The sequence below is a fragment of the Ostrea edulis genome, chromosome 6 (genome assembly GCF_947568905.1).
Source record: "Ostrea edulis chromosome 6, xbOstEdul1.1, whole genome shotgun sequence".
Taxonomy (NCBI): Eukaryota; Metazoa; Mollusca; class Bivalvia; order Ostreida; family Ostreidae; genus Ostrea; species Ostrea edulis.
The window spans coordinates 18,012,629-18,027,704 of NC_079169.1; the positions used below are offsets into that span (position 1 = coordinate 18,012,629).

Consider the following 15,076-nt stretch of genomic DNA (forward strand, 5'->3'; position numbering starts at 1 on the left):
TTTTTTGTCAGCATTTAGATAACTTGTCATACCTTATAATTAGAAACAGAATAATGATTTTACATTTTTTGTCTCTTTTTGTATGTATGTGATACTTAGTAATGCAGTAAAAAAAAAAAAACCAGTAAAACACGCATTTCAGTGTATCATGACGCCATGATTCCATTTGTGAATGTATTATCTGGATTTATTTATTATTATTTATTGTTAACCAAATGTATACAGATTTAACCCTATATTCAACCTCAAAGAGTCATACCAACTGAGTGTCAGGTTGTCATTCTGAATGAAATACCACAGTTCTTGGATCAGGTGTCCCTGTGTCCTTCACATCAGCATCCTTCCATCGCATGCCTGGATTTGCCAGCAGACTGTCACTAGCGGACGATACCTGGGAACTTCCCACTAAATATTGGGATGTCAATACCCTTTTTAAAGATGAAAAGAAATTACAATTAAGAATTGTTGGTTTATGTTTTAAAGCATATAAGTTTCATGGTAGCAAGGGACAGTTTCGCACTTAAGTACAGCTCAAATTTATTTAAAGATAGAGATGTCCTGTATTTGAAGTGACATTTGGTAGGGGATTGCGTACGTACATGTGTTAGAAATGATGGAATATTTTATTATACATTGCAAGTACGTAATGGAATAAAAGATATGCATGATGTAGGTGTCAGCATTATGCCTAGCATATACAATGGGGGGGGGGGATACTGAAGAAATTCAGGTTAAAACCTACAGGGTCCAGCGAAAATACTGCAACTCTGAGGGAAAGTATGTGACCCCAGATATAAAAGTAGAATTGAATTGGTTCTTCATGGTACACAGTGTCTAAATCCCCTTGCATGGTACTCAGATGAGGTGTGGATTTAGTCGAAATTAGAGAAAATCTAGGCAAGATCATAGCTCATAGCATACAAGTACCAGCATGTATGGATCACATGTAATTTATGGTCATAAGCTACTAAGTGTACATGTTTATAAAATACATGCATTTGGATAAAAGAGAAATGTATATGATTTTTCATTAGCCTGTCATAATCAGACTTTGATGTTACGTCCCCCCCCCCCCCCCCCCCCCCCCCCCATATTTAGACGAAGCCATTCTTTCACTTTAAATGCTTTCTTTAATTTAATGGCTTTACTTACTTTATTGATTTTTGCATAGTCAAAAAATAGAAGAAATTTCCAAAAATATGATATATAGATCATATATCTTATGACCGTAATTTCAAAGATTTAGAGGCACTCCTTTTGCATTGCCCTGTTTTTACGCGCCATCGGTCAAATTGACCGGTACGGTAGAGAAGGGGTTAATGCAAACCGAACTGAAAAATTTCATTTTGCGACGAAAGATAACTTCATGAAATGTAAAGATAACGAACAGTGATGAATCTCATAACTCCTATAAGGAATACAAAATAGAGAGTAGGGCAAACACGTATACGATTTTGTATTTCTAAGATGTTTGAGCGAGTTCCATGATATTAAGGAGTATGTTTTATGGGCAGTTGTTCTTTAAATAAATCATTAATAAAAATTATTAACCAAAATATAAACTATCTGAATGTCAAATGTCCATGTATGCTTGTGCATTTTCTTCTGGTGTTGAATATATCGCATATTATTTAGACCTACATAAATCATGGTTCGTATGTTAGAACCCTACGGTTCATACCAACTGTCTATGAGGAGATCAATTTTGTTGGAAAACTTATTACAACATACAGAGTACTAAACATGTACATTACATTAACAGAACACAATATTTTAGGTTATGCCGCCAATAAAATTAATTACTTATCAAGAGAAAAAGAGATACCGGTTAAGTGTTAATTAATATATAAAATGAAGTTCATATTTTCCCACGTTTCTGGAGTGACCGCGAAGGTTGCACTTCAGTAATATGTCATGGGAGTAAATGAAAAAGGCAGGAACTTGTCTTTATATATGAGTGAGATTAATTACACATAGTATGTATATTAATTACTTGATTGTCATTTGATTGAAAGGTCGACATACACCACGTGACTAAACAAACTCACACCCATTCATCCATACTATGCGAGCGAACAGTATTTAGATAAGCGTTCGCTGCAATACACTTTGGCTTAGTTCGATCTCCATATGAGAAATTCTCGAGTGGGATGTTAAACAATATACAATAAATCAACCAATCAATCGATCATCAACCATAGTAGTTGTCTAGTTGACACCCGGAACGTAATTCCGCAAGGCTAGCTTTAGCGTGCATGTCTGGTTACTAAAGTTTAACCATTCTGTAAGCATAGGTTGCTGTGTGATAGACCAGACATGCGCAGTATCACTTCTTCCGGTTTTAACCAAAGGCAGTTCGATCGAACTTTGGTTCAACTCTAGTTACTATAGCTGATGATCGAACTAGGCCTTTATATATAACAACTGTGACATAGATACCGTATACAATTAGTTTATTATTCGTCTTACCTTCGACCTTCGTTCCACATGTGTGTACTTTAAAATCAACTTGTCCCGCAAGACAAAAGTATTTATGCTACTCGACATTCGTTGTACCGCAAATCATATCGTAATTCCATACCATAAACATCTCTATACATGTATACATATATTTAAATATCCAGTGTCCGATTCTAGATTGTCTCACCGATACCGACAGTCCAATGGTTAGGACGCTGATTTCAGGTTTCAGGTTTGGTTTTCGATCCCATCGACCGCGACAAATCTCAACAAAGGTATTGACTGATTCTTCGCCAAGCGTCCGGTATTACAACCGGAAGTCTCGGATTTTTACGGCTGTGACGTAAATATCGAAGATCCCGTGTCACACTAGGTATTGGATAGATAAAAGACTTAAAGTTCACGGCTACAACCTTGAGCACCATACATAGATCAAATATGTGACATTTCGCCTACAGCTGGTGACTTCCTTATATGAGTGAAAAATTCTCAAATGACAAGTAAAATCAGGTAAATTAACAATCACACATACAAATCTACATACAACCCAATGAAATATTTCTCCTTATGCCACTCTGCTTGGATTCCAACAAATCAACCCTTAAATATACAGAAGATATCTTCTATCAGGGACATTTTACAATGCCCAATAAATGTTGTCAACAAAGCGTTTCTTTGAATTTCCTTTTATTCTTCATCATGAAATGAGATGTCTCAAAACCACAATCAGCCAACGATACCGATGTCCTCGTTTTCACTGAAATGAAAGAGAGTGAGTATTACTGATGGAATTTTCTTTCAATGAATAATAATAATAATTCCGAGATCTTCCATTCCAATTTTTTGGAAGGGAGCAGTGGCTGAAAAAAAAAATCATTGGTCAATGATTTTTTTCTAATACTTGATAAACTTTTAGGATATGGGGCCCTTAATACAAATATGTACAAATCCGGTGGAGGTTTGTCAAGAAGAGTAGACTCATTGGGGGCCGTCAGGGAAACTCAAACACTCACAACCAAACATCATTCAATTAGTTAACCGCGGTAAAATGGCTGAAGTATTGCCAAAACGACGTAAAAAATCATTCAATCAATCAATCATTTCATTTATAAGTGATCAGTGTCCTCACTACCCTAAATTTGGTGTACAAAGTCGCACGAAAGAATGAAAGTAGGTCAAGCTGTTCAATCTGAGGAAATGTTCAGTAAAGTTCAAAGTACTAAAAGAAATATAGTACGACATACTTTTATTTAGACACAAACTAATACATAAATTATTTTCACTGAAAAGGAATTTTGATTCCAAATGAATAGAAAGTCATTTATACTGGTGATAAAATTCGGAAAATTTTAAATTATCTCCCCCTGTGGAACTCTCTCCTTTAGGTAAGGTAACAAAGTTTTGGTGAAAATTGCAAGAGGGAGTATACTTCGGCACAAAAGAGAATTTTCAAATGCTCATCATTTGTTCAAATTCCCGAATCATTGCTAATTCCTAACCACGCTGGTGTACATATGGGGCTTGGACTGTCAAACTTTACCAGTCGTGTGTGTGTTAAACAGACATGGGGTTCTGTGGAAACGGAGAACATACTGTTACCAACACATAACAAACCTCTATCTGCACACTTGCGAGGGGATTCCATTATCCAAAGCTGAGATATACATGCATGAGTTAAGCATAGTACAGTTCCCACTGGTTCTGTTAGAATGATACTGTATAATACCATTACATATTATATCTACCTCCATGTATTGATATATAATGTATTGTAGCAAGCAAAGTTCGCGAAGCGACGCAAGGAGCTCGTTCCAATTATAACCCGTATAACAAACCAAAGAAGTGCATTTTATTAGGGGCCCGCATGACCCCGCATGAAATGCGGGAGCCCTATAGTAATCACATTGTCCGTTCGTCTGTCCGTCAACACTTTCTTTGTGACACGATAACTCAAACAGTTTTCAAATTTTGTACAGAAATACTTTACAATAAGAGAAAGATTTTTGGGTCATGTCACTTTGTCTGTCTGTATGTAGGGCATCATATTTGTTACATGTATTATGAGTGCATCTATTTACCACTGTCTAAGGGAGATCATTCAATTTGAATTATGATATATTATAATGATATACATGTAGAAAATTTACCCCCAAAAAGTCTACACATTGTGCATGTGTAATGTTTTTAATGTGATATAAAAATTCTTGGTGTTACATGTATATTGAATTAAATGTACGTCATTCCCAGTCAACAACTCGATCGGGAACACGAAATTAAATTTCTGACATCCTGTTGCAAAGTGGGGGTATGCTCAAACGTAACTGCTTCATTGAATTATGTACTAATTGCACATTATACCTTAGAGAACTGTTCCTTTTGATAAACAAAGTCACAAAAGAAATACAAAATTAGTGTACCTTATTCATTACTGTTACCGAACTTTCATCGGTGAAAATCTCGAAATGGCGTGTTTTACTGCTTGTTGGCGGAAAAGTCCACATTTTCTACGTAAGTATTTTAATATTTGCATATGGAATATGTTAGTGCATGCATGGTATGTTTTTGCTAGAAATAAGGAACAAGAGGCCCAAGGGCCTCATCGCTCACCTGAGTTACCTTGGCCCATATCTGAAGACTTTCCGTATATATTTGCGTGTAAAACCTTAGTCCGTATTGTGGCCCCAACCTACCTCTGGAGGCCATGATTTGAACAAACTTGAATCTGCGCTGTCAGGAAGCTTTCATATAAATTTCAGCTCTTCTGGCTCATTGGTTCTTGAGAAGATGATTTTAAAGATTTCCACTATATATTTCTATGTAAAACGTTGATCTCCTATTGTGGCCCCAATCTACCCCCGGGGGCCATGATTTGAACAAACTTGAATCTGCACTATGTCAGATAAATTTCAGCTCTTCTGGCTCATTGGGTCTTGAGAAGAAGATTTTTAAATGACCCCCACCCTATTTTTGCATTTTTGTTATTATCTCCCCTTTGAAGGGGGTATGGCCCTTCATTTGAACAAACTTGAAAGCCCTTTACCCAAGGATGCATTTGGCCAAGTTTTGTTATAATTGGCCCATTGGTTCTTGAGAAGAAGATGAAAATGTGAAAAGTTTACAACGACGCCAACGCCGACGACAGACAAATTTTGATCAGAAAAGCTCACTTGAGCCTTCGGCTCAGGTGAGCTAAAAATGTCTCACCCTTGTATGTAAAGACAGATTCTATATAGATTTCTATCTTTAAAAATGTAGAACACTTTTATCAAATGTGTTTGAAAACGCTTAGACCCCAGATGTCAGAATTTCCTTTTTCTAGACATCAATATGTCAAATTGATAATCCTTTTCGAATGGTATGTACCACATTTTGTACCAGTTATGCATTTTGAATCCCTTAACAATGGGATTTAGTTGCACTCTGTTGTGTTTGAGTGGATGTGTGCCAAACAGAAGTAGAAGTAATTTACATTTGCATCAATCCCTCATAAATATGCTTTATGCTTCATGATTCCTTTTTCACAATTTTTCATTCCAATTTACAGTATCTTTGAATATTATTAATTCTAACATATATACCAACCCCAAACATTGCTAAATCAAACACAGATGTCACTTTCTTCTAATAACCCTCAGTGGGGCCCTTGCTGACCGTGTCAGTTTTCTAGTTATGTATCTCTATATATTTTCCCCTGTAATCTTATATTTTAATGTAAATACTTTCAAGTTCGTAAAAAGTATTGACGTGCAAGTTATTTGAACGTAACAGTTGAAAATTACTTGACCTTGACTTGTCTCTACATTTGGTAAAGATTTCCATATTTGGACGATGATAAAGGGAAATAGTTCAAAAGGGCAAACTCTAAACTTACAAGATAAACCATCGCATAATATAGGTATGTTTTCTCTATTACTCTAATTTCAAATAAAATATAAGAAATACACAAGAAAAATATTTTCCAAGTTTCAACAATGAGGCGAATTAGGTCGCGAAGTTCCTGGGATGTGCATTTCACATTCGGACAGACGGCACTAAAAACCTGATCTGAAATAGTTTGGTGACAACTATCTAAGTATGGTAGAGAGCAGATATTTAGATTTCTGAAACACAGTAAAATTTGGACGAAATGATACAGTAATAAAAAGAATATAGAGACTTGAGTAAGCCTATGATAATTCCATACATTGAATGATTCTGATTCAAGACAGAGAAATAGGAATTACTAATACTTAAACAACTGGATTTCAATACACTGTGCATAATAAAAGAACACTCATAAATGACGATAATACTAATATTTTACCAATTTTGACTCCTTTGCACGAAAGCAGGTATCTTAAGAAGTAGTCTTAAGAAACGCTTCAATTGCTATCATTTTGTGCATAAGAAATTCAGTGGAACATTGGGCGGGAATTGTCATGCAAAGGGGGTGTACCATTGCCCACTGTGTAGAGTTAAAAAAAAAAAACGTCAGAAAAAGCGATATTTCACGCATAATATTGTTATATATGTAATGTATGAGCATGGAGTAGTCAAATTAATGATTAAAATTATTCTTTATCGTGCTTTCACCCAACATTGTGCGCCAATCCAGCTGAAATGTTACATGTAACTGCACTTGTCTTTCTCCGAGAGGAAGCCTTTGACTAAATATCAGGACAATATCTGTATCCATAATGAAAAAGCCCGGAAAACTGTCTGACCTATTTATAGTCCAAAAGTAGGTCAAGGATGAACCAATCCAGCTGAAATGCAAACTGAACTTGTATTCCTCTAAAAGGAAGCCTATGACTAAATTTCAGGGCAATATCTGTATCCGTAATGAAAAAAGTCCGGAAAACTGTTTGACCTATTTTTTCCAAAAAGTAAGTCAAGGATGGACCAATCCAGTTGAAAGGCAAACTGAACTTGTATTCCTCCGAGAGAAAGCCTATGACTAAATATAAGGGCAATATAAGGGCAATATCTGTATCCGTAATGGAAAAAAAATCCGGGAAACTGTTTGACCTATTTTTAGGTGAAAAGTAGGACATAGATGGACCAATCTAGCTAAAATGCAAACTGAACTTGTATTCCTCTGAGAGAAAGCCTATGACTAAATATTAGGGCAATATCTGTATCCGTAACGAAGAAAAGTCCGGAAAACTGTTTGACCTACTTTTAGTCTTAATATAAGTCACAGACGGACAGACCAATCCAGCTGAAATACAAACTGAACTTGTATTCCTCTGAAAGGAAGCTTATTTGTAAATTTCAGGGCAATATTTGTATCGGTAACGAAAAAAAGTCCGGAAAACTGTTTCACCTACTTATAGTCCTAAGGTAGGTCAAGGATGGACCAATCCAACTGAAATGCAAACTCACTCTTACAATTCTTGATAGGGATATTGTGACCAAATTTTGACCTACTTCTACCCCTAAAGTACTGTAGGTCATAGTTCGCCAATCCAGCTGAAATGTTAACTGAACTTGTATTCCTCTGAGAGGAAGCCTTTGACTAAATATCAGGGCAATATCTGTATCCGTAATGAAAAACAGTCCGGAAAACTGTTTGACCTATTTTTAGTCCAAAAGTAGGTCAAGGATGGACCAATCCAGCTGAAATGCAAACTGGACTTATATTCCTCCGAGAGGAAGCCTGTGACTAAATATCAGTGCAAAATCTGCATCCATAATGAAAAAATCCCGGGAAAATGTCTGAACGATTTTTCATCCAAAAGTAGGTCAAGGATGGACCAATCCAGCTGAAATGCAAACTGAACTTGTATTCCTCTGAGTGGAAGCCTTTGACTAAATATCAGGGAAATATATGTATCCGTATTGAAAACCAGCCCGGAAAACTGTTTGACCTATTTTTAGTCCAAAAATAGGTCAAGGATGGACCAATCCAGTTGAAAGGCAAACTGAACTTGTATTCCTCCTGGAGGAAGCCTATGACTAAATATCAGTGCAAAATCTGCATCCGTAATGAAAAAAGTCCGGAAAACTGTTTGACCTATTTTTAGCTGAAAACTAGGTCATGGATGGACCAATCTACCTGAAATGCAAATTGAACTTGTACTCCTCCAAGAGGACGCCTTTGACTAAATTTCGTGGCAATAACTGTATCCATAATGAAAAAAAGCCCGGAAAACTGTTTGACCTACTTTTAGTCCTAATGTAGGTCACGGACGGACAGATCAATCCAGCTGAAATGCAAACTGAGCTTGTATTTCTTCTGAAAGGAATCTTATGTGTAAATTCCAGGGCAATATCTGTATCTGTAACGAAAAAAAGTCCGGAAAACTGTTTGACCTACTTATAGCCCTAAACAAGCAAATTGTCAGTTTGATTTGGGCTTTAATAAATGTTTGACAATATGTCTTCACACTATTATAGTGGGAAAATATGTTTTAATTATATTATGGGTAAGGATATCCCTTTTTAACTCAACAGAATTTAATACCGAAGACAATTAAAAACAAGAGATTGCTTTTATGACAAAAAATGTCTCCGTAGACCCACAAATTGGAAATGTACCAAATGAAACCTCCCCTTGATGTACTGCATGGTACGGAGGAGAAAACATAGGCAGGAACATAGCCATTATGAACTTCGATAAGCCATATAGGAGAAGCGTTCACAAATTATTTTACACCGCCCAACCCTTTTAGATCCACTATAACTTTAAGGATAACGATTGGATCCTCCTGTCCCTATAATATGCACATCTGCAAAGGCATTAAAGTATTGTAGAAAGTGCCAAGTCTATCAGATAAGCCATAAATGAGAAGTGTTCATAAGCTATTTTAAAATCCTCCACCCCTCTTAGATCCACTGTAACTTTTAGGAAAATAATTGGTTCCTCCTTTCCCAACAATATGCACAATTGGCAATGAAGCATTGTACAAAGTTTCAAATCTATCAGATAAGCCATAAATGAGAATTGTTCACAAGCTATTTTACATCCTCCACCCCTCTTAGATCCACTATAATTTTTTGAAAAATAATTGGAACCTCCTATTCCTTCAATATGTACATCTAAAATGGGAATGAAGCACTGTACAAAGTTTGAAGCGGATTATAAAAAAGCGTAAACTGACCCAAACCAGGTTATACTCGTATAACTTGCCCCAGAATTAAAGTCATTTCTTATAATTTAATGCAAGAGACAAAGATGCTAACCTTCGTTTATCAAAATGTACATAAACCCAGAAAAAATACAAGTCAACTGAGCCGCGCAATGATTCACTTAGCAACAACGACACGAAACGTCTAGCTGTGAAGATCGCCATCTTTAATCTTAGTTTTACGGAGTCTAGCCATTTATCAAAATATTGTATCGAAAGTAAAGTTTGTCATGATAGAAAATATGTGTAGACTATCCATGCAGTGCATATTTCGCTGCCCCTTAGAGATCGACTTTGAAGTTGCTCATCTCCGACAGGCTGAGAAAATACGGGAAACTGCATTGTTTAGGCCTACCCAAAATAAATAGTGTAGTATTCAAATATCAGAAAATGCAATAATTTGCGGCTTTCAACTCTGTGAAAACTTATACTAAATGAAAACTTACCCTTGTATGCAATGTTGTCGCTAATAGTAAGTCCGACACAAGAAAATATGTAAGCAAATGACAAATCACGATCCAGTGTATATGTCAACGTGTCTGACGTCATATAATAAAATGTGACGTATGAATTTCTGTTTGCTTTGTTGAAAGACGGATCAAGCAATGAAACAACTCTCACCCCCCCCCCCCCCCTTTCCCCAGTGAGAAATATATTTCAAAATGAACAGGGTAATGTTTAGTTGGCAAATCATTAATTCGAATATAATATCTTTGTTTTAATCTATTATTCGACCATACATACAGAGAACGATATTTTACAACAGTGATTTGCGTACAAGTAGATGCTACTATTGACAACGAGAAAACAACATGTGTATCAAACCGAAGTATCTTATTGTGCACGTTGACTTTCTATTCCATAGAAAGCTGAAAACAGTGCTGCGATGTAAATTTAGAGAGAGAGAAAAATAGTTCCGACATCTGGTTGTCAAGGGGGTGTGTCCCCATACCAAACCAGGTTATACAAAAATAACTTGCGTTCCTCAATTGGAATTTGACCAATCAGAGACAAGGATACAATAAGAATTAAATTATATACAATTATTGAAAGCAAAATATAACACTATCAAAAAACTAACTTACGATAGATATACATTTCAAACATTTCGGTTGAGCATCACTGAAGAGACATTATTTGTCAAAATGCGCATCTGGTGCATCAAAATTGGTACCGTATAAGTTTTACATATACAATAATTATGTCCGCTGCGAGTTTGAATGCTAATCTGAATTCACACACAAAACTATCACAAATCGGCTGGGTTTTTCCCCAATAAAAACTCATTCCTATAGTTCCCCAGATATATCCAAAATGCGTTTAATAACCAGTTCTCAGGATGCTTGTCTACCAGAGCTTAAATATCATAATATTTATAGTGTATTCATGCTAAAAATGAAGTCTCTGGAACATTCATGAAAGACAGTTAAGTAATCAGTGTTACGTCATCTTTCTACTAAAGTAACACTTATCGACAAATACCAAAGATCCAGAAAATGTAGGTAACAGGTCTCAATCTAACTGCAGAACAGTAGAGTTCTCTTAATAAATATCAGGACAGATCAGAGAGCTACAGATCCACCCCTTGTACATATGTAAAAACTTTCAATTTACGGCAAACAAAAACATGCGCACATTTGAAACCTTATATTGCTATATTCTTGCATCGTCGTCTCATAAATTTAATATTTAAAAATTTCTTACATATTTTCAAACATTTACTAAAGCTAAAATCAAACTGACAGTTCGCTTGATTACGTAATCACACTAGGTTTCTGGTCAATTCTGTAGATACATGTAATTGTATTTACCATTTATAGTTTTTGGTCTACTTGTAATCCTGATCCTCAGTACTCGTAAGAGGCGACTAAATGGAGCGGCCCTTCGGATGAGACTGCAAAAACCAAGCCCCCTGTCACAGCAGGTGTGGCACGATAAAGATTCCTCCCTGCTCAAAGGCCATAAGCGCCGAGCATAGGCCTAAATTTTTCAGCCCTTCACCGGCAATGGTGACGTCTCCATATGAGGGAATTATTTTCGAGAGGGACGTTAAACAATATACAGTCAATCACGTTATCCTGAACAGAAATGATTGGTCTAGAATTAGGGGAAATGTAGCACCACTAGATGTAACCCAAGTTCCTGAGAGCTAATAATTAAAGTATCGGATGGTTCATAAGTACATCTGCATTTTCAAAGAACATATTTACATTCGCTGAATCTTTTCTCTTATATTTCTTTCGAAATTGACATTGCTTTCATCATGCAATAACTACATGTTTGTTACAAACTAGTTCGATCGTATTTTCTAGTACCACCTGTCTGAACAATCATCACCAAATATGGAATGTCATCAAGGTTAAAAGGTGCATTGGCTGTCTACCATATGATATTTTAGATCTTAATTCTAGTTTATATATTTAAATAATGCACCCCATATATATAAATATAAACAATGAAAGGTGAAGATAACGAACAGTAATTACAGCCATTTGAATAATAAAATGCTTTCTTTGTTGTTTCATCGGGTAATGAAGATAGCTTACGCGGGCTATGCATTTTATCTGCAATACTAGCTACATGTACATGTACATGTACCTTCATCACCCGATGAAACAACAAAGAAAGCATTTTATTGTTTATATGGCTGCAATTCCATATTTTGGTAATCAAGCTTATATTCAAAATTCCCTGTCAGGGGACGGAATATTTCAATTTAAAACATATCTAAAATTCCCTATCAGGGGACGGACTATTTCAATTTAAAACATATTTAAAATTCCATATCAGGGGACGGATATTTCAATTTAAAACATATCTAAAATTCCCTATCAGGGGACGGAATATTTCAATTTAAAACACATCTAAAATTCCCTATCAGGGGACGGAATATTTCAATTTAAAACATATCTAAAATTCCAGTAAATGAAACAAATGAACATAGTTACATGTACCGTGCCTCTAATGAATTCCAAAACTTTACAAAAACACTTATAGAGATATATTGCAGGAGCCACGAAATGTTCTATGAAGCCCTATCTTTACTCCTCGCGAAAATATTAACCGTTGTGAAGAAGCTTCAGATGTAATGTGCCTCAACAAATGTGAGAAGTGTAAATCAAAAGTGGATTCTCAGACATTCCAATTTCGAAAGAACTTTTAACAAATTTGAAATCACAAGCAAACTTCTCCGAAATCAACACCATCAGAATATTTGACTTTTCAACACTTTACACCACCACTCTTCACAATGAATCATAGACAGCTGCTTCTTCAATTCATTGGAACTCGAAAACATTCATATGACGCAATCTATCATCCAAAAATACTGTAATATGTACACTGTAGTCAACTATTCGTTAATTAATTACTTAAAGGTATTTCTCAGTCCTGTTTCTCATACTGCTCTTTTTAAAACAGGTAATGGTCTGTCAACACTACATGCTAGTTCATTGCATACATGTATGTTCGCAAGTCTTGCGAAATTAACTTTATAAATTATGTCTATCTATCCATGTTTTCCCTTAGTCACAATAAGAATGAAACTTACTCTTTTTCACAGATAAAACTGTATTTGTTGTTGCAAGGAGCATCATTCCAGTGGAAACTAGACGGATACATATGGACACAGTCCTCATGATGTTCCGAATCATTCGGTTCGCCAGGACCCCAATTAGTGTAGGTTGGGGTAGTTTGGGTCGTCTCCCACACCCAACGTCCTTCCACTAAGGCATCAGTAAGTCCAATCCAGAAATACTCTACATATAATACCCAAAAAAAGTTAACTACATTAATACAGGAACACTTATGAAATCCAAACGTTCCCTACATTAATACGGACGTTGAACACTTATAAATTCCAGAAGTTCTCTATACCAATGTTCAATATTGACACATGTATCAATTCGACGACATTGAATAATAATTTTCTTATATTGTTCAGTCCTTGATATACTACATGTAGAATACATGTCTTTCCTGTATATTGTGTTAAGGTAATGATAATTCAATAATATATTTGATAATATTTAATATAATTTAGTAATATATTTGAATAATTCATCATCAAAGAATCATTTATGATAAATTTCATTTGAATACTAGTATTACACATGTACCTCATTTTTATTTATCTAAACGCGTTTTTGTGACATTGTCTGAAATGATAGGAAAGTATTCAGATAACAAGGACACTATGTGAACTCTCAAAAAATTACTTTTTGCCCGGATGTTAACATGTGATTGGTCATATTTGATGTGTCTGTCCATAACGTTGACATTTGTATTAACTTTTAGAATTGACTTTATACTTGGTAACGGAAAGGTCGAGATCAAAGCTCTCACTAAAATATAGTTCAATTTAAAACTCACCCTAGAGGTCCACGTTTTAAAACATTACTGCTAATAACTTTTAAACTATACCATAGCATACTTCAGTAGTCATTTTAAATTTTAAGACAAGACCTTGAAAATTATGTGAAATTTTAGAAATTGACATTACTCCTTATATGTCCTTTCAAAATCTCAATGATATCACGAACTTTTTTTCGTATCTCAAGTGTAAAAAGGTCATTATCTATTTCCATTAATAGAATTAATCTTTTTTGTATGAAAGACGAATATAACGAACAGTGATCAATAAAAGGCGAAGATAACGAACAGTGATCAATCTCATAACTCCTATAAGCAATACAAAATAGAAAGTTGGGCAAACACGAACCCCTGGGTACACCAGAGGTGGGATCAGGTGCCTAGGAGGAGTAAGAATCCCCTGTCGACCGGTCACACCCGCCGTGAGCCCTATATCTTGATCAGGTAAACGGAGTTATCCATAGTCAAAATCAGTGTCCCAAGAACGGCCTAACAATCGGCATGAAACACGTCAGACAGCATTTGACCTAATGATAGATTGTATTGGCAAACTATATCGTTATAACGACCATATAATTTGTGAAATCCTGACTTTAAAGACAACTGTTGGAACCCCTGTAGTGTTAGAAGACATGATTATGTAATGATTGATTTGTGTTGTTTAAGTTGTGTTCATACCAACAGACAAATCAAGTTTAATTGAATAAATTTCAATTGCAAAAAGGTTATGTTTAGAACATTTTAGCCCAATAGCAAGCGTTGTGACCCCAGTTTTTCTTTGTAATTTCCTAATCCTTCTTCAATGTAGAAATCAAAAATACACTTCCCAAAAAATTACTCCAAACCTTGAGTGCAAACCTTTTTGATTGAATAATAAAATGATAATGATGTTTTTAGATGTGTATTACTAAGTTTTATTATTTCATTATGTAGGCCCGCAGTAAATCACGGTCGCCTAGGTTAAAAGCATAACATATAATCACCCGCGTCCTTACGTCCAATAATCAGTTCTTTCAAACATATACGGGTAAAAACATGTGTTAAGACTAGAGAAGATAGTAAGAACCAAAGGGCATAGCGCAATATACAATATTTTGTGAAATGGTTATACTGGCCTTCTAAGTTCAATTCATGGG

General features: G+C 35.5%; 1 protein-coding gene across 3 annotated transcripts in view; it reads right to left on the reverse strand.

Moving 5' to 3' along the window:
• Positions 1–3,130: 3,130 nt before the first annotated feature.
• LOC125645813 (perlucin-like) overlaps positions 3,131–15,076 on the reverse strand; it is a 30,322-nt gene continuing 18,376 nt past the window's right edge. For all 3 annotated transcript variants that reach the window (XM_048871663.2, XM_048871664.2, XM_048871662.2), the window contains 2 exons: positions 13,120–13,327; positions 3,131–3,217 (listed from right to left, as the gene is read on the reverse strand). In XM_048871663.2, the coding sequence (XP_048727620.2) occupies positions 3,187–3,217; positions 13,120–13,327 (239 nt within the window). In that variant the 3' untranslated portion in view covers positions 3,131–3,186. The remainder of the gene's footprint in view (positions 3,218–13,119; positions 13,328–15,076) is intronic.